This window comes from Ranitomeya imitator, chromosome 8 (assembly GCF_032444005.1).
Source record: "Ranitomeya imitator isolate aRanImi1 chromosome 8, aRanImi1.pri, whole genome shotgun sequence".
Taxonomy (NCBI): Eukaryota; Metazoa; Chordata; class Amphibia; order Anura; family Dendrobatidae; genus Ranitomeya; species Ranitomeya imitator.
The window spans coordinates 182,723,505-182,743,504 of NC_091289.1; the positions used below are offsets into that span (position 1 = coordinate 182,723,505).

Genomic DNA, 20,000 nt, shown 5'->3' on the forward strand with positions numbered 1-20,000 from the left:
TTTCCACTGCAGTTTTTTGACCATTTCCTGAATCTTTCATGCAGAAAAAAAGTGTCAAAAAAGCTACATGTGAACATACTCTAAGTGAGGGCACATAACTGTATATTAGGGTTTGCAGTTCGAGACAAAAAATAATTGGATACCCTGGAAAAGCTGCACCCAGTCTTCATTATAAATCAGATCCAATATATATTATATAAAGGAAATTTTCTGTAGAGGCTGAAGTCAGTGAAGCCAGAACCTCCACCTCACCAAAATCGTCCAAAAATTGCCTACTGGAACATCGAATATAATGAAAAGAACCTGATCTATATTTATTGGGGGTCTGGTGTGGGGTCTGTTTTTGCTTTTGGAGTTCAGCTGTGACTGTGACATGGTTCTGAATAATCCCAGTGTAGACTTACCTCTAGACTGAATACTCTGAGGATCAATCAGTAAATCATCAATGGTGTTCGGTGGGGTCGTCTGTGCCAGTTCTGCAGCAACTTTATCCACCATTTCTCTGTGGGTCGGGGTTACTGTGGCATTTTCAAATTCTACATCCATGGAGGGAACTAAGGAACCGCTCCTGCAGAAAGGATTCGGAAGAGTCAGGTTAGAAATGTGGAGCATCCAGTGTATTGTACATGACAGCAGAATGGGGGATGTAGGTGACGATTATTCCATAAGAAAGTCTCTGCTACACCAAAACCTACATATTCTACATTGCAGATTTGCACCTGCTCATTTATGTCATTTATTTAGGACTAAAACAGTTTTGTATTCCTCCTCCACCAGCTGTCATGACACCCATCAACCTTCCATGAACTAGACATTTTCCTGTGACTATTCCTATTGCAGAGCTGCAGTCTGTTTTACCAGAGGACAAGAAGTTGCAGCCATATTTGTCCTTTTTATAATAATATTTTTTATTTATATAGCGCCAACATATTCCGCAGCACTTTACAATTAAGCGGGGACATGTACAGACAATAAATTCAATACAAGTTAAGACAATTTAAACAGTGACATTAGGGGTGAGGTCCCTGCTCGCAAGCTTACAATCTACAAGGAAATGGGGGGACACAATAGGTGACAAGTGCTTGTTATTTCAGGTCTGGCAATTATAATGAATAGGGATTTTCATATAAAGCTGCATGATCCAGGAGAGGGCTGTGGCCTATATAGAGCGGAGCATAGCGAGGAGGAGATGGTGATCCACAGTGTCAAATGCAGCAGAGAGATCCAGGAGAATCAGCAGGGAGCAATTACCTTCGGATTTAGCTGTTATTAGATCATTAGTGAAGGCAGTCACTAATGACAATGACAATGGTCATGCCTGCACAAGGCAATCTTGCCTTTCGCAGGCGTGTACTATGGAGGACAGAGAATGAACTTCAATCCAATACTGCAGCCAGCATGCAGCCAGCGGGTAAGGAAAGGGTGAATCAAAAACCCAAAAACCCCGCCTCCATGGCTGAAGATTGTTCCCTCCAAATTCAGGTGACAGAGTCCCTTTAAAGCGCCACTCCAGTGCTGAAATAACAAACGCTGGAGTGGTGCTTTTATAGTCTGCAGATATATGCAGCCGCAGCACATGATTAACCCACAACTCATTATAAAATCTGCACGTTGTGCTATTGATGAAGAAAAGGGGACAAAGGACCCTACATTATTCATTATGGGGGTCACTACATTTTAATATTAATCACCAGTGATCTGACTTACCCGTCTTGGATAAAAAAATGTCTTATGGGCCGATGCACGTGGTTTTTATAGCTTTGTTCTAATATTTAAAAATTGTTCTAAAGAGTGACTCTTCTTTATGTCCACTGTATTATATGCACTGTATTCATTGTGTAATTTGCACCTTTTTTGTTTACTTGGTTGTGTTCCTGTTTTTTTTTCTTTCAGCATTATGGAGGTGGTTTTTGTTTAGATGTTTTAGCCTTAGTCATCATTTTTTCTTTTCACTTTTTTGTGCAATTGTACCACAGTAACCTAAAAAATCTATCAAATAATTTTGCACAGTTGGAGACTAACGTGTGACATTTTAAAACTCAATGGAGCTTGTGTAACATTTTACTCTAAAAAAGCACAAAAAAGAAGCATCTTTAAATTTCCATTAACTTATCAAATTTTGTGAGTCCATTTTGTTAAATTTTGGGCAAAATTATAACAAATTCTTGACACTTATACTGTATATAATACATAGAATAAACACTTACGTGAATACTATGTTAAATATCCTTATAGCAAGGAAAATTTTCCTTAAAAATACCAGCACCTGTAGAGAGATGAAAGGAGAGAAGGGTGAGAGCTCCAGTAATGACAGTGGGAATACTCTCATCATCCTGTATTGCAGCCTCTAGTCTATACTCCTAGATATGACTGACGCAGCAGATAATGAACATGTAACTACAGGAAGAGGAGATGGCAGAAATTTGTTGCAAGTCTACTACATCTGCTCATATCAGTCATAGATTTCATTATTATAACTATCAATAAGGTAAAAATACAAAACATTAGTAATATCGCGGCGCCTTTTATTTAATTTATTTCACCTCACTTCTTAGACTTGTTAAACAAAATATCACTATTAGGCCACGTTCACACGTTGCAGATTTCCCTGCGGATTTTTCTGCACTAAAAACCGCAGCTCTTGGCAGAAAACGCAGGTGCGGTTTTTGGTGCGTTTTTGGTGCGTTTTTTGATGCGGTTTTTAGTGCGGTTTTTTATGCAGTTTTCTCTGCAGATTGTCTGTGTGTTTGCTAGGAAGTTTTTTTGCTAGGAAGTAAGGGTTAAAATGGCTGAAAATACCCTTACCCTAACCCTACCCCTAACCCTAACCCTACCCCTAACCCTAACCCTAGTTCTAACTGTAGTGGGGGAAAAAAAAAATCTTTATTTTATTATTGTTACTACCTATGGGGGTGATAAAGGGGGTGGGGGGGGTCATTTACTTTTTTATTTTATTTTGATCACTGTGAGGTTATCACAGTGATCAAAATATGCCTGGAACGAATCTGCCGGCGCCCAGGGAGAGGACGGACGGACACCGGGAGGCCCGGTAAGTATAAGGGGGGGAGATGAGGGCACGGGGGTGGCATCGGAGCATGGGGGGGTGGGATTGGAGCACGGGGGGACAGCCACACTCCGCCCACGCACTTCCTGCTGCAGCGGTTTCTGCACCACAAACCGAAGAAAACCCGCAGATATTTTTTCGTCTGCGGGTTTTACTGCGGGTTTGACCTCACAATGGAGGTCTATGGGTGCAGAACCGCTGCAGTTCCGCACAAAGAAGTGACATGGTCCTTCTTTTTTCCCGCAGCAATTCAGCGCGTTTTTTTTTCGGGATTTTCCGCAATGTGGGCACAGCGGTTCTTGTTTTCCATAGGGTAACATTGTACTGTACCCTGCATGGAAAACAGCTGCGGACCCGCAGCAGCAAAATCGCGGCGGTTCCGCAGTTAAAAACGCATAGTGTGAACATGGCCTTAGACCTGATTCAGACGTCTGTATAAACAGTCCCAGCATCATCAGTGTTTTGTATCCGATTTTATCAGTGTTTGCTCAGTGTGTCAGAGTTTTTACCATCAAGGTTCATCAGTTATGTTCACATATGAAAAAACATAGATTACAAAGCTTCTCCTATCTATAACTGTGTTAATCATGGGCAGCACATGGACAGCTCACACTGAGGACATCTAAGTGCTGTCCGTAATTTTCACTGACCAAAGATTGATTGGGTAATTTTGATCTGTAACTCAATCAACAATAGACATGTTCCAGGGATTTTTGTGAGGACACAAAGTGCACAAAAAAACACAGATGTGTGAAAAGCACCATAGACTTTAATAACTAAGTGTTTTATCTTTGAAAATCACGGATGGAGCATGTACGAGATTCGTGGATGTCTGAATGAGGGGTTAATGTATGTGATTTATAGGAATCCATTCAATTAGATGAAAATCCCAATAGAGGACAGGGTCAGATGTAAGATTATAATCTGCCATATATCTGCCTGGTTGTACACGGTATAACAACGCCCTATGAAATATACAGTCGGTATGGAAAGTTTTCAGACCCCTTTAACATTTTTACTCTTTGTTTCATTGCAGCCATTTTGGTAAATTCAAAAAAATCTTTTTTTCCCACATTAATGTACACTCTGGACCACATCTTGACTGAAAGAAACAGAAATGTAGAATTTTTTGCATATTTATTAAAAAAGAAAAACTGAAATATCACATGGTCATAAGTATTCAGACCCTTTGCTCAGACACTCATATTTAAGTCACACGCTGTCCATTTCCTTGTGATCCTCCTTGAGATGGTTCTACTCCTTCATTGGAGTCCAGATGTGTTTAATTAAACTGATAGGACTTGATTTGGAAAGGCGCACACCTGCCTATATAAAAGCTTAGTCACACTAAACGACTTACCAACGATCTCGACCAGCGATACGACCTGGCCGTGATCGTTGGTAAGTGGTTGTGTGGTCGCTGGGGAGCTGTCACACAGACAGCTCTCTCCAGCGACCAACGATCAGGGGAACGACTTCGGCATTGTTGAAACTGTCCTCAGCGATGCCGAAGTCCCCTTGCAGGACCCGGGCAACCAGGGTAAACATCCGGTTACTAAGTGCAGGGCCGCGCTTAGTAACCCGATATTTACCCTGGTTACCATTGTAAAAGTAAAAAACAAAAAAAAAAACACTACATACTCACATTCTGATGTCTGTCACGTCCCCTGCCGGCGTCCACAGGGTTAAAACTGCTTTCAGCAAGAGCGCTGCTAATGCACGCGCTGCTGCCGAGAGCTTCCCTGCACTGACTGTGTCAGCGCCGGCAGTAACAGCGTGTGCTCTGCTTTACGGCCGGCGCGGACACAGTCAGTGCAGGGAAGCCCTCGGCCGGAGCGCGTGCATTAGCAGCGCTCTTGCCGAAAGCAGTTTTAACCCTGTGGTCGCTGGTGGACGTGCATCATTCTGAGCTAGTACATGGCTGTACTAGCTCAGAAGGGGGCTTCTACTCAGTAGTGAGCAAAGGGTCTGAATACTTATGAACATGTGATATTTCAGTTTTTCTAAATTTGAAAAAATTTCTACATTTCTGGATTTTTTTTTTCAGTCAAGATGGATTACAGAGTGTACATTAATTAGAAAAAAAAAATGAATTTTTTTGAATTTACCAAATGGCTGCAATGAAACAAAGAGTGAAAAATGTTAAGGGGTCTGAATACTTTCCGTACCAACTGTATCTGGACAACATCCTAACAATGTGATTATAGAAAAGAGTATGGAAATGAAATCATTGTTACTTACTTTGTCTCGTATCTCAGTGGATTCTCTGTTATAGTCTTCAGACGATGTGTCCCCAAGACTGTCTGTATATGTTCTGTTTATAACCTTAAATTGTAATGGGCATACGTTTTTAGCAGTTGTGGTTGTCATAGGCAGAATAGTTGTTGTAGGCTTAGTACTCATGGAAGGCTGTGTGGTAGTTGGAGGCTCAGTGCTGGTGGGAGATTGTGTGGTAGTTGGAGGCTGTGTAGTGCTTGGAGGCTCAGAACTTGTGGGCGGCTGTGCTGTAGTTTCAGTGCTGGAGGGAGGTTGTGTGGTAGTTGTAGTTTCAGTGCTGGAGGGAGGCTGTGTGGTAGTTGGAGGCTTAGTGCTGGAGGGAGGCTGTGTGGTAGTTGGAAGCTCAGTGGTAGTGAGAGACACTGTGGTAGATGGAGGCCGTGTGGTAGATGGAGGCCGTGTGGAAGTTGGACGCTGTGTGGTAGATGGAGGCCGTGTGGTAGTGGGAGGCCGTGATGTAGATGGAGGCTGTGTGGTAGTTGGAGGCTGTGTGGTAGTTGGAGGCTGTGTTGTAGTGGGAGGATGTGTGGTAGTGGGAGGCTGTGTGGTAGTGGGAGGCTGTGTGGTAGTGGGAGGCTGTGTGGTAGTTGGAGGCTGTGTGGTAGTTGGAGGCTGTGTGGTAGTGGGAACCTCTGTGGTAGTGGGAGCCTGTGTGGTGGTAGGAGCCTTTGTGGTAGAGGGAGGCTGTGTGGTAGTGGGAGACTGTGTGGTAGTGGGAGGCTGTGTGGTAGTGGGAGGCTGTGTGGTAGAAGGTGGCTGTGTGGTAGTGGGAGGCTGTGTGGTAGTGGGAGGCTCTGTAGTAGTTGAAGGCACTGTGGTAGTTGGAGGCTCTGTGGTAGTGGGAGGCTGTGTGGTAGTGGGAGGCTCTGTGGTAGTGGGAGGCTGTGTGGTAGTGGGAGGTTGTGTGGAAGTGGGAAGCTGTGTGGTAGTGGGAGGCTGTGTGGTAGTGGGAGGCTCTGTGGTAGTGGGAGGCAGTGTGGTAGTTGGAGGCTGTGTGGTAGTTGGAGGCTTTGTGGTAGTGGGAGGCTGTGTGGTAGTTGGTGGCTCAGTGGTAGTGGGAGGCTGTGTGGAAGTAGGAGGCTGTGTGGTAATGGGAGGCTGTGTGGTAGTTGGAGACTGTGTGGTAGTTGGAAGCTCAGTGGTAGTGGGAGGCTGTGTGGTAGTTGGAAGCTGTGTGGTAGTGGAAGGCTGAGTGGTACTGGGAGGCTGAGTGGTAGTGGGAGGCTGTGTTGTAGTGGGAGGCTGTGTTGTAGTGGAAGGCGGTATGGTAGTTGGAGGCTCAGTGGTAGTGGGAGGCTGTGTGGTAGTGGGAGGCTGTGTGGTAGTTGGAGCCTGTGTGGTAGTGGGAGGCTGTGTGGTAGTTGGAGACTGTGTGGTAGTGGGAGGCTGTGTGGTAGTTGGAGGCTGTGTGGTAGTGGGAACCTCTGTGGTAGTGGGAGCCTGTGTGGTGGTAGGAGCCTTTGTGGTAGAGGGAGGCTGTGTGGTAGTGGGAGGCTGTGTGGTAGTGGGAGGCTGTGTGGTAGAAGGTGGCTGTGTGGTAGTGGGAGGCTCTGTAGTAGTTGAAGGCACTGTGGTAGTTGGAGGCTGTGTGGTAGTGGGAGGCTGTGTGGTAGTGGGAGGCTCTGTGGTAGTGGGAGGCTGTGTGGTAGTGGGAGGTTGTGTGGTAGTGGGAAGCTGTGTGGTAGTGGGAGGCTGTGTGGTAGTGGGAGGCTGTGTGCTAGTTGGAGGCTGTGTGCTAGTTGGAGCCTGTGTAGTAGTTGGAGGCTGTGTGGTAGTGGGAGGCTGTGTGGTAGTTGGAGCCTGTGTGGTAGTTGGAGCCTGTGTAGTAGTGGGAGGCTGTGTCGTAGTTGGAGGCTGTTTCGTAGTTGGAGGCTGTGTGGTAGTTGGAGGCTGTGTGGTAGTTGGAGGCTCTGTGGTAGTGGGAGGCTCTGTGGTAGTGGGAGGCTCTGTGGTAGTGGGAGGCTGTGTGGTAGTGGAATGCTGTGTGGTAGTGGGAGGTTGTGTGGAAGTGGGAAGCTGTGTGGTAGTGGGAGGCTGTGTGGTTGTTGGAGGCTGTGTGGTAGTTGGAGGCTGTGTGGTAGTTGGAGGCTGTGTGGTAGTTGGAGGCTGTGTGCTAGTGGGAGCCTGTGTAGTAGTTGGAGGCTGTGTGGTAGTGGGAGGCTGTGTGGTAGTGGGAGTCTGTGTGGTAGTTGGTGGCTGTGTGGTAGTGGGAGGCTCTGTGGTAGTGGGAGGCTGTGTGGAAGTGGGAAGCTCTGTGGTAGTTGGAGGCTGTGTGGTAGTGGGAGGCTGTGTGGTAGTGGGAGGCTCTGTGGGAGTTGGAGGCTCTGTGGTAGTTGGAGGCTGTGTGGTAGTGGGAGGCTCTGTGGTAGTGGGAGGCTCTGTGGTAGTGGGAGGCAGTGTGGTAGTTGGAGGCTGTGTGGTGGTTGGAGGCTGTGTGGTGGTTGGAGGCTGGGTGGTGGTTAAGGGCTCTGTGGTAGTTGGAGGCTGTGTGGTAGTGGGAGGCTCTGTGGTATTGGGAGGCAGTGTGGTAGTGGGAGGCAGTGTGGTAGTTGGAGGCTGTGTGGTAGTTGGAGGCTTTGTGGTAGTGGGAGGCTGTGTGGTAGTTGGTGGCTCAGTGGTAGTGGGAGGCTGTGTGGAAGTAGGAGGCTGTGTGGTAATGGGAGGCTGTGTGGTAGTTGGAGGCTGTGTGGTAGTTGGAAGCTCAGTGGTAGTGGGAGGCTGTGTGGTAGTTGGAAGCTGTGTGGTAGTGGGAGGCTGTGTTGTAGTGGGAGGCTGTGTTGTAGTGGAAGGCGGTATGGTAGTTGGAGGCTCAGTGGTAGTGGGAGGCTGTGTGGAAGTAGGAGGCTGTGTGGTAATGGGAGGCTGTGTGGTAGTTGGAGACTGTGTGGTAGTTGGAAGCTCAGTGGTAGTGGGAGGCTGTGTGGTAGTTGGAAGCTGTGTGGTAGTGGAAGGCTGAGTGGTACTGGGAGGCTGAGTGGTAGTGGGAGGCTGTGTTGTAGTGGGAGGCTGTGTTGTAGTGGAAGGCGGTATGGTAGTTGGAGGCTCAGTGGTAGTGGGAGGCTGTGTGGTAGTGGGAGGCTGTGTGGTAGTTGGAGCCTGTGTGGTAGTGGGAGGCTGTGTGGTAGTTGGAGACTGTGTGGTAGTGGGAGGCTGTGTGGTAGTTGGAGGCTGTGTAGTAGTGGGAACCTCTGTGGTAGTGGGAGCCTGTGTGGTGGTAGGAGCCTTTGTGGTAGAGGGAGGCTGTGTGGTAGTGGGAGGCTGTGTGGTAGTGGGAGGCTGTGTGGTAGAAGGTGGCTGTGTGGTAGTGGGAGGCTCTGTAGTAGTTGAAGGCACTGTGGTAGTTGGAGGCTGTGTGGTAGTGGGAGGCTGTGTGGTAGTGGGAGGCTCTGTGGTAGTGGGAGGCTGTGTGGTAGTGGGAGGTTGTGTGGAAGTGGGAAGCTGTGTGGTAGTGGGAGGCTGTGTGGTAGTGGGAGGCTGTGTGCTAGTTGGAGGCTGTGTGCTAGTTGGAGCCTGTGTAGTAGTTGGAGGCTGTGTGGTAGTGGGAGGCTGTGTGGTAGTTGGAGCCTGTGTGGTAGTTGGAGCCTGTGTAGTAGTGGGAGGCTGTGTCGTAGTTGGAGGCTGTTTCGTAGTTGGAGGCTGTGTGGTAGTTGGAGGCTGTGTGGTAGTTGGAGGCTCTGTGGTAGTGGGAGGCTCTGTGGTAGTGGGAGGCTCTGTGGTAGTGGGAGGCTGTGTGGTAGTGGAATGCTGTGTGGTAGTGGGAGGTTGTGTGGAAGTGGGAAGCTGTGTGGTAGTGGGAGGCTGTGTGGTTGTTGGAGGCTGTGTGGTAGTTGGAGGCTGTGTGGTAGTTGGAGGCTGTGTGGTAGTTGGAGGCTGTGTGCTAGTGGGAGCCTGTGTAGTAGTTGGAGGCTGTGTGGTAGTGGGAGGCTGTGTGGTAGTGGGAGTCTGTGTGGTAGTTGGTGGCTGTGTGGTAGTGGGAGGCTCTGTGGTAGTGGGAGGCTGTGTGGAAGTGGGAAGCTCTGTGGTAGTTGGAGGCTGTGTGGTAGTGGGAGGCTGTGTGGTAGTGGGAGGCTCTGTGGGAGTTGGAGGCTCTGTGGTAGTTGGAGGCTGTGTGGTAGTGGGAGGCTCTGTGGTAGTGGGAGGCTCTGTGGTAGTGGGAGGCAGTGTGGTAGTTGGAGGCTGTGTGGTGGTTGGAGGCTGTGTTGTGGTTGGAGGCTGGGTGGTGGTTAAGGGCTCTGTGGTAGTTGGAGGCTGTGTGGTAGTGGGAGGCTCTGTGGTATTGGGAGGCAGTGTGGTAGTGGGAGGCAGTGTGGTAGTTGGAGGCTGTGTGGTAGTTGGAGGCTTTGTGGTAGTGGGAGGCTGTGTGGTAGTTGGTGGCTCAGTGGTAGTGGGAGGCTGTGTGGAAGTAGGAGGCTGTGTGGTAATGGGAGGCTGTGTGGTAGTTGGAGGCTGTGTGGTAGTTGGAAGCTCAGTGGTAGTGGGAGGCTGTGTGGTAGTTGGAAGCTGTGTGGTAGTGGGAGGCTGTGTTGTAGTGGGAGGCTGTGTTGTAGTTGGAGGCTCAGTGGTAGTGGGAGGCTGTGTGGTAGTGGGAGGTTGTGTGGAAGTGGGAAGCTGTGTGGTAGTGGGAAGCTGTGTGGTAGTGGGAGGCTGTGTGGTAGTGGGAGGCTGTGTGATAGTTGGAGGCTGTGTGGTAGTGGGAGGCTGTGTGGTAGTTGGAGGCTGCGTGGTAGTTGGAGGCTGTGTGGAAGTGGGAAGCTCTGTGGTAGTTCGAGGCTGTGTGGTAGTGGTAGTGGGAGGCTGTGTGGTAGTGGGAGGCTGTGTGGTAGTGGGAGGCTGTGTGGTAGTTGGAAGCTCAGTGGTAGTGAGAGGCTGTTTGCTAGTTGGAGGCTGTGTGGTAGTGGAAGGCTGAGTGGTACTGGGAGGCCGAGTGGTAGTGGGAGGCTGTGTGCTAGTTGGAGGCCGTGTGGTAGTGAGAGGCCGTGTGGTAGTTGGAGGCTGGGTGGTAGTAGGAGGCTGTGTGGTAGTTGGAGGCTCAGTGGTAGTGGGAGGCTGTGTGGTAGTGAAAGGCTGTGTGGTAGTGGGAGGCTGTGTGGTAGTGGGAGGCTGTGTGCTAGTTGGAGCCTGTGTAGTAGTTGGAGGCTGTGTGGTAGTGGGAGGCTGTGTGGTAGTGGGAGTCTGTGTGGTAGTTGGTGGCTGTGTGGTAGTGGGAGGCTCTGTGGTAGTGGGAGGTTGTGTGGTAGTGGGAGGCTGTGTGGTAATGGGAGGCTCTGTGGTAGTTGGAGGCTGTGTGGTAGTGGGAGGCTCTGTGGTAGTTGGAGGCTCTGTGGTAGTTGGAGGCTGTGTGGTAGTGGGAGGCTCTGTGGTAGTGGGAGGCTCTGTGGTAGTGGGAGGCTCTGTGGTAGTGGGAGGCAGTGTGGTAGTTGGAGGCTGTGTGGTGGTTGGAGGCTGGGTGGTGGTTAAGGGCTCGGTGGTAGTTGGAGGCTGTGTGGTAGTTGGAGGCTGTGTGGTAGTGGGAGGCTGTGTGGTAGTTGGTGGCTCAGTGGTAGTGGGAGGCTGTGTGGAAGTAGGAGGCTGTGTGGTAGTGGGAGGCTGTGTGGTAGTTGGAGGCTGTGTGGTAGTTGGAAGCTCAGTGGTAGTGGGAGGCTGTGTGGTAGTTGGAAGCTGTGTGGTAGTGGAAGGCTGAGTGGTAGTGGGAGGCTGTGTGGTAGTGGGAGGCTGTGTGGTAGTGGGAGGCCGTGTGGTAGTGGGAGGCTGTGTGGTAGTGGGAGGCTGTGTTGTAGTGGAAGGCGGTGTGATAGTTGGAGGCTCAGTGGTAGTGGGAGGCTGTGTGGTAGTGGGAGGCTGTGTGGTAGTTGGAAGCTCAGTGGTAGTGGGAGGCTGTTTGCTAGTTGGAGGCTGTGTGGTAGTGGAAGGCTGTGTGGTAGTGCGAGGCTGTGTGGTAGTAGGAGGCCGTGTGGTAGTTGGAGGCTCAGTGGTAGTGGGAGGCTGTGTGCTAGTGGGAGGCTGTGTGGTAGTGGGAGGCTGTGTGGTAGTTGGAAGCTCAGTGGTAGTGGGAGGCTGTTTGCTAGTTGGAGGCTGTGTGGTAGTGGAAGGCTGAGTGGTACTGGGAGCCTGTGTGGTAGTTGAAGGCAGTGTTGTAGTGGGAGGCTGTGTGGTAGTTGGAACCTGTGTAGTAGTGGGAGACTGAGTGGTAGTTGGAGGCTGAGTCGTAATGGGTGGCTGTGTGGTAGTGGGAGGCTGTGTGGTAGTGGGAGGCTGTGTGGTAGTTGGAGGCTGTGTGGTAGTTGGAGGCTCAGTGGTAATAGGAGGCTGTGTGGTAGTTGGAGTCTGTGTGGTAGTGAGAGCCTCTGTGGTAGTGGGAGGCTGTGTGGCAGTGGGAGCCTCTGTAGTAGTGGGAGGCTGTGTGGTAGTGGGAGGCTGTGTGGCAGTGGGAGCCTCTGTAGTAGTGGGAGGCTGTGTGGAGGTTGGAGGCTGTGTAGTAGTGGGAGGCTGTGTGGTAGTAGGAGGCTGTGTGGTAGAGGGTGGCTGTGTGGTAGTGGGTGGCTGTGTGGTAGTTGGAGCCTGTGTGGTAGTTGGAGCCTCTGTGGTAGTGGGAGGCTGTGTGGAGGTTGGAGGCTGTGTGGTAGTAGGAGGCTGTGTGGTAGAGGGTGGCTGTGTGGTAGTGGGAGGCTGTGTGGTAGTTGGAGCCTCTGTGGTAGTGGGAGGCTGTGTGGTAGTGGGAGGCTGTGTGGAGGTTGGAGGCTGTGTGGTAGTAGGAGGCTGTGTGGTAGTTGGAGCCTCTGTGGTAGTGGGAGGCTGTGTGGTAGTGGGAGGCTGTGTGGTAGTGGGAGGCTGTGTGGTAGTTGGAGCCTCTGTGGAGGTTGGAGGCTGTGTGGTAGTGGGAGGCTGTGTGGTAGTTGGAGCCTCTGTGGAGGTTGGAGGCTGTGTGGTAGTAGGAGGCTGTGTGGTAGTTGGAGCCTCTGTGGTAGTGGGAGGCTGTGTGGTAGTGGGAGGCTGTGTGGTAGTTGGAGGCTGTGTGGTAGTGGGAGGCTGTGTGGTAGTTGGAGCCTGTGTGGTAGTTGGAGCCTCTGTGGTAGTGGGAGGCTGTGTGGTAGTGGGAGGCTGAGTGGTAGTGGGAGGCTGTGTGGTAGTGGGAGGCTGAGTGGTAAAAGTTGCTGATCCTGTGGTAGTTTGTTCTGTGCTCGGTTCCATCGTTGGTATTGTTGCTTCTGCAAAAATAGTAATATTGACATTTACAAGCTGTTTTGCTCCTTTTGTTATTTTTGGATCTCACTATAAAATCTCCATATGCAAATTGCCTGTTCTGAGAAAAAGAGGACTTAAACTCTATATCGCCACCTGTTGGAAGTAGCGATCCTACAAGTCACAATATGACTTAGGATATTATTAGGATAATATAAAATCTCCATAAATCTCATCCTGGATTATAGAGTGAATTAGGTCAGTTTCACATTTGCGGTTGTGTCACAGCGTTTCTGACGCATACTTCCGCATGCGTCTTGATTTCATATCTTTAACATTGTGGACGCAGGTGCATTCGTTTGCATGCGTTCACCTCCATTGGCTTTTGCATGCGTAACATGTTTCAATTTTTGAGGTGTCAAATTTTATTCAAATATGCTCAGGCATGCGTATGCGGATGAGTGCGTAAAAAAAGCGCATTACTGTCTATGGGAACTAATGCGTACATATGTCTTTGTGTGCGTATGCGTTCGATGCGATTGCGTACTTCGGACTGCGCATGTCCAGGAACTGATTTAGATACGCCCATTGAGACACGCACTCCTGGAAATGTCGAATGTACGCGCATAAAAGCGCAAACGCTTGCAAAAAACGCATGCAGACGCAGTGTTTTTTCCCCGTCATGCGTAAGCTGATGCCGGTAAAAGCTACGTTTGCATGCGTTTTTCCGTGTGTTTGCGTTTGTGGACGAGACGCTGCGGACTCAACCGCAAATGTGAAACTTGTCTTAGACAGATGATTCCTATAGTTACTCACCAGTTACTGACATGGACACTATTTATCGGATTGCTGGAGCTATGAGAAGACTTTGTATTGTCTTAGGTTATTTTCACAACATGTTCCTGGCTTTGTTGTGGCTTCTGACCTAAAGCTTGAAATTCAGGATTTGGGCAGAATCATGATGAAGCCATTGACTAATAAGATGGAGTCACTTTGTTCTCTGTCTTTACTGGACACTTATGTCAGATGCCAGAGAAATTCCATCTGTCATATTATTGTGAATGGCTTTGTCGGGGATTCTGCCCAAACCTCATATTTCAGGGCTTCAATGTGTGGCCCAAACGTAATGTGAACCCGGCCTTATAGATCTTGGAGTGATCCACATCACCAACCACATTAATAACCACATTGTAATTTTCATTATTCATGTGAACATTGAATTCATTTGGATTCAGCTCGTTTTTTCTTAGAGATTAGACCAGGAATTGCTGTCATAAGATCAGTGATGTGCAGCGGCCTCAGGCCCTGTTCACATTGAGTTTTTTGCACTTCCTTTGGGGTTGGTTCCACCTGAATCCCCCTAAATTGGGATTTAGACTGACACTCAACATAACCAGACTGCATTGACACAAACAGACATTAATTTCTTTAGTTTTTAATTGGTAGAGATTTTGTTTTTGTGCCCAACTGAAACGATGGGACTTTTAGAAATTGAACTCCGTTTATGTTAATGTAGTCTGATATCCCATAGGGAGTCCCGTTAGTAGGGGAATTCAGATCCATGCGTGACACCCCAGTTTTGTTTTGTATGTCTTTTAACTTGTACTGTTGTTTTCCCAGTCCGGGAGTGTTGGATTTAACCGGGGTTCGGGAGGGGGGGGGGACAAGAGAGGACAGGGAGAACATGTGAGGACCTTGTGAGAAGCCTAGGGCAGCAATGAACTACACCACAGCGCTAAAAGGAAGGCTTCTAACTCCACCTGGTAAAGGGGGCTCCCAACTCGCTTCCAAGCCTGCCGGACCACACCTGCACATGTGATCTGGTACCCTGGACTGTGGCTGCCTGAATTCTTCAGTAAACCAGGTAAAGAGACTGCAAACCTGTGTCCTCCATTTCTTTCTACACTACCAACCATCTCTATCTACAACACCGAGAACCCTGGGGACCCAGCATCACCTGTGGGAAGTTATACCATCTTAGCTGCCATAACATCACCCCAGCGGACCGTTTTAAGCAGCATCGGTCATCCCTGACGGAATACCACATCCCTTTAAGTACCGGACCCGGTACCAAGTACCCCACGGCCCTGGCGGGCGTTTCACATAGGTCCTCGGATTTAAAGGGAACCTGTCACCAGAAATGACACTGTTAACCTGCAGATAATAAATAATCTTTATTTTTATATAGCGCTAACATATTCCGCAGCGCTTTACACACATTACCATCACTGTCCCCAATGGGGCTCACAATCTAAATTACCTATCAGTATGTCTTCGGAATGTGGGAGGAAACCAGAGTACCCGGAGGAAACCACGCAAGCAAGGAGAGAACATACAAACTCTTTGCAGATGTTGTCCTTAGTGGGTTTTGAACCCAGGACTCCAGCGCTGCAAGGCTGCAGTGCTAACCACTAAACCACCATGCTGCCCTGTCACCAGAAATTATGCTGTTAACTTTCCCGATTAACAGCATTTTGGTACTGCTCGGTGCCTGCACACAGCTGAATGTGGTGGAGAGAAAAAGATCTCTATTCTTCACGCCAGCATTCGGTGTTCAGTCATAGAAGCCGCTGGTTCAGTCACCACGCTGAGTATAGAGCGGCCGCTGTAACCGCGCACTGAGCCCTGACTGACTGCTGGCTCTACCTTTTTGCTATTTGAATTTTTCCTCCCCTTCTTCCAAGAGCCATACATTTTTATTATTCCATTGACACAACTGGATGACGGCTTGTTATTTGCTGGATGAGATTTTAATGACACACTCATTTTACCATATAATGTACTTAGGCTTGTTTAGTTATTTCTATATTTTAAAAGGTAACTCATTATGTGACATGGTTCTGAATAATCCCAGTGTAGACTTACCTCTAGACTGAATGCTCTGAGGATCAATCAGTAAATCTTCAATGGTGTTCGGTGGGGTCGTCTGTGCCAGTTCTGCAGCGACTTTATCCACCATTTCTCTGTGGGTTGGGGTTACTGTGGCATTTTCAAATTCTGCATCCATGGAGGAAACTAAGGAACCGCTCCTGCAGAAAGGATTCGGAAGAGTCAGGTTAGAAATGTGGAGCATCCAGTGTATTGTACATGACAGCAGAATGGGGGATGTAGGTGACGATTATTCCATGAGAAAGTCTCTCCTACACCAAAACCTACATATTCTACATTGCAGATTTGCACCTGCTCATTTATGTCACTTTTTTAGGACTAAAATAGTTTCTTTGTATCCCTCCTCCACCAGTGGTCCTCACACCCGTCAACCTTCCATGAACTAGACATTTTCCTGTGACTATTCCTATTGCAGAGCTGCAGTCTGTTCTACCTGAGGACAAGAAGTTGCAGCCATATTTGTCCTTTTTGGTGGCTATTGATGGTAATTTTGACACCTGCTCACTGATATACAAGTGTATATTAAGTCTTACTGTCCTCTTTATGGTATGACTGTATGATTCAGGGGGAGTTACAGGAAAAAACTAGGAAAAGTGTCCAGTGGTTTATTTAATGGTCTGTAGTTATATGAAGCCGCTGCACACGCTCAACCACCGCACATTATAATCCAGCGGCTCTCCTGACCCAAACGTGACAGCTTGTATTTCTATGCCGGTCTCACACTAGAATCATGAGAGCGCCTTCCAGGCCGGGCATTGCAATGCGATCATCTCTGTGTTATACGGCCGTCTGACTGCGCCAAAACCAGGAGTGAAACAATCAGAGGAAACGTATAATAGAAACTTGTCGTCACCACTTCTGCATTTTTCATCCACTCCTGATTTTGGCTTACAAATGTTGATGTAATATACTGACCAAATACTGAACGTGTGAATGTGGCCTTAGACTACATTTCCACGATAAGCTTTTGACGAGTGTTTGACGCTGCGTTTTTTTGTCTCTTTTTGGAGAGTGGTGCTTTAAGTAAAGCTGTTTTTGATGCTTCCTTGTATTTGGCTTTGGCAAAACTTTGTTGATACACAAAGGTGCGGATAACATGTGTTTTTTATGTGTTTCTGCAGCATAACACATTAAAACGTACGTGCATTTTTTACCTGCAGATTTTACTAGTCTAGTGCAAATCCATGCTGTAATTTTGATGCAGCAAAAATATGCAGCATCTAAAACACACCGGAAGCTTATTGTGGGAACATAGCCTTACTTTCTTCTACATTGAATTACTGTATGATTCAATTCAGGGTTGGACTGACCCACCGGAGAATTGTTCATTGGACCAAGGCACTAACACCTGCCAGCATACAGAGTCGGCAGATGCCTAGGGCCCCCATTGCTCCAAGGGCCACCAGCTAGTGGCAGGTTGCTAATGGCAGTACACCACACAGCTGTTATAGGGCCCGTGAGTCAGGGGGGCCCACCTGGTGCCAGCGGGGCAGCAGCGGGTGACAGGAGGCAGAAGCCGGATGCTGCGGTTAAAGCCTGTCCCTGCTGCTAAACAGAAATGAATATTCACTCTTCCCTATGCCCACATGGGCGTGGAGAGGGGTGAATATTCATTTCACTTTATGCTATACATATATATATATATATATATATATATATATATATATATATACATATATATATATATATATATATATATATATATATTACAATCAGTTCTTGTAGCCATAAGACTGTAGGACTGCGGGGCTGGATTATATTCCATGGGGGGCTACATTATATTCCGAGGGGGAGGCAGCATTATATCCTATAGGGGGGCTGCATTATATTCTGTTAAGGGAGGGCTGTATTATATTCTGTGGGGGGCTGCATTATACCCAATGAGGGGGCTGCATTATATTCTATAGGGGGGCTGCATTATACCCTTTGCGGGGCTACATTATATTCTGGGGGGAGCTGCATTATATTCTGTGGGGGGGAGGGCTGCATTATACCCTATGAGGAAGGCTGCATTATTCTATATGAGGGGGGCTGCATTATACCATATGAGGGGGGTTGCATTATACCCTTTGAAGGGGATTGTATTGTACACTATGAGGGGGCTGCATTATGCCCTATGAGGAAGGCTGCATTATTCTATATGAGGGGGGCTGCATTATACCATATGAGGGGGGTTGCATTATACCCTTTGAAGGGGATTGTATTGTACACTATGAGGGGGCTGCATTATGCCCTATGAGTGGGGCTGCATTATACCCCATGAGTGGGCTACATTATACTCTGTCGGGGGCTGCATTATACTCTGAGTGGGCAACATTATTTTCTGTGGGGGGCTACATTACACTATATGAGGGGGGCTGCATTATACCCTATTGGGGGCTACATAATATTCTGTGGGGGGCTGCATTATACCTTATGAGGGGGTTGCATTATACTCTGAGGGGGCTACATTATATTATTATTATTATTATTTATTATTATAGCGCCATTTATTCCATGGCGCTTTACATGTGAGGAGGGGTATACATATTCTGTGGCGGGCTGCATTATATTATATTAGGAGACTGCATTATTCTATATGAGGGGACTACATTATATTCTATGGGTGGGCTGCATTATATTCTATTAGGGGGCTACATTACATTCTATGAGGGGGCTGCATTATACTATATGAGGGCTGCATTATATCCTGTGAGGGGGCCACTTTATATTCTAAAAGGGGGCTACCCCAACCCCTGTTAAATAATTAAGACATGTACTACCTTATTATACCCTGATATTAGCATGTTTTACAGCACAATTGGTGGTCTTGTATTTATTTCTATGTAGCTACATAGTTGGCCCCAAGAATTATTTTCTCTGGTGGGCCCAAGCTACTCCAGTCCGACACTGATTCAATTGGAATCACAGGTGTTTTTTCACCGCTGGAATGGTGCTTTAAATGTAATTCTCCTGCTCCCTGTCTCTTACTCACCTGCCGCCTTCATTCTTTTCCAGCATCGCACCCGTTGGTCTCTGACAAAAAGTGACCTGCCGGTAGCTCCAGTGCTTCGTAGATCGGCGTAGAGGTCACTTTTCAATACATCTCTATGACAGCCTTGCTCTGGTCTCTTTCTGGTTCTCATAGACTTGCATTGAACTCTTGTGACACAACTTCAGACATCCAGCCAAGATGGCGCCGCAAAACGGGAGTGTCATTGGTAAAAGATGAAGCCGCCAGAACGTATGTATAAGAACGGGGGCAGGGGGCTTAGATTTAAAGCGCCACTCCAGTGCTTAAAAAATAAAAACATTGGAGTGGAGCTTTTACAGTCTGCAGATATGTGAAGCCGCAGCACATAATTAACCCACAGCTCATTATAAAATCTGCACGTTGTGCTGTTGATGAAGAAAAGGGGACAAAGGACCCTACATTATTCATTATGGGGGTCACTACATTTTAACATTAAATCACCAGTAATCTGACTAATCGGTCTTGGATAAAAAATGTCTTATGGGCCGATGCACGTGGCTTTTACAGCTTTGTTCTAATATTAAAAATTGTTCTAAGAGTGACTCTTTATTTGCACTGTGTAATTTGCACCTTTTTTGTTTACTTGGTTGTGTTCGTTTTTTTTTTTCTTTCAGCATTATGGCCTTAGTCATCATTTTTTACTTTTCAAAATGTCACTTTTTTTTGTACAATTGTACCCCAGTAACCTACAAAATATATGAAATATTTTTGCACAATTGGAGACTAACGTGTGACATATTAAAAATCGTTGGAGCTTGTGTGACGTTTTACTCTAAAAAAAGAAATCACAAAAAGGAAGCATCTTTGAATTTCCACTAATTTATCAAATTTTGTCCATTTTCTTAAACTTTGGGCAAAATTGTAACAAATTCTTGACACTTATACTGTATATAATAAATATAATAAACACTTACGTGAATACTATGTTAAATATCCTTATAACAAGGAAAATTTTCTTTAAAAATACCAGCACCTGTAGAGAGATGAAAGAAGAGAAGGGTGAGAGCTCCAGTAATGACAGTGGGAATACTCTCATCATCCTGTATTGCAGCCTCTAGTCTATACTCCCAGATATGACTGACGCAGCAGATAATGAACATGTAACTACAGGAAGACGAGATGGCAGAAATTTGTTGCAAGTCTACTACATCTGCTCATATCAGTCATAGATTTCATTATGACTGTCAAGAAGGTAAAAATTCAAAACATTAATAATATTGTTGCGCCTTTAATGAATAAGTTTCACCTCCCTTCTTATACTGGTTTAAAAATGATCACTATAAGGCCGGCGTTACACTTAGCGTAGGGAAATACGGTCCGTTTTTAACAGGGGTAATACGCAGAAAAGTTCCTGAACAGTGATCCGTATTCAACACAAGAATGCGATTTTTTTCTTAAAAAATTATCCGCCTGTCATCCGTATGGCATCCGTACGGTGAGATTTTCTCGCCGGCTTGTAAAATGGACATAGAATGGATCCATGGGCTCAAATATTCATTATATATATATATATATATATATATATATATATATATATATATATATATATATATGTCAGTGAGACACATCTTATATATA

The 20,000-nt window shown here is 47.2% G+C and overlaps 2 protein-coding genes across 2 annotated transcripts in view; both read right to left on the bottom strand.

The window, feature by feature from the left end:
• Window positions 1–20,000, bottom strand: part of LOC138648137 (mucin-2-like) — a gene marked incomplete at its 5' end in the record, with an annotated part of 70,818 nt that overhangs the window by 10,365 nt on the left and 40,453 nt on the right. The window lies entirely within an intron of this gene.
• The window catches only part of LOC138647440 (mucin-2-like), a gene marked incomplete at its 5' end in the record, with an annotated part of 34,245 nt that overhangs the window by 7,483 nt on the left and 6,762 nt on the right, over window positions 1–20,000 (bottom strand). The window contains 3 exons of the mRNA XM_069736439.1: window positions 405–568; window positions 12,637–12,694; window positions 15,386–15,549. Of these exons, the coding sequence (XP_069592540.1) occupies window positions 405–568; window positions 12,637–12,694; window positions 15,386–15,549 (386 nt within the window). The remainder of the gene's footprint in view (window positions 1–404; window positions 569–12,636; window positions 12,695–15,385; window positions 15,550–20,000) is intronic.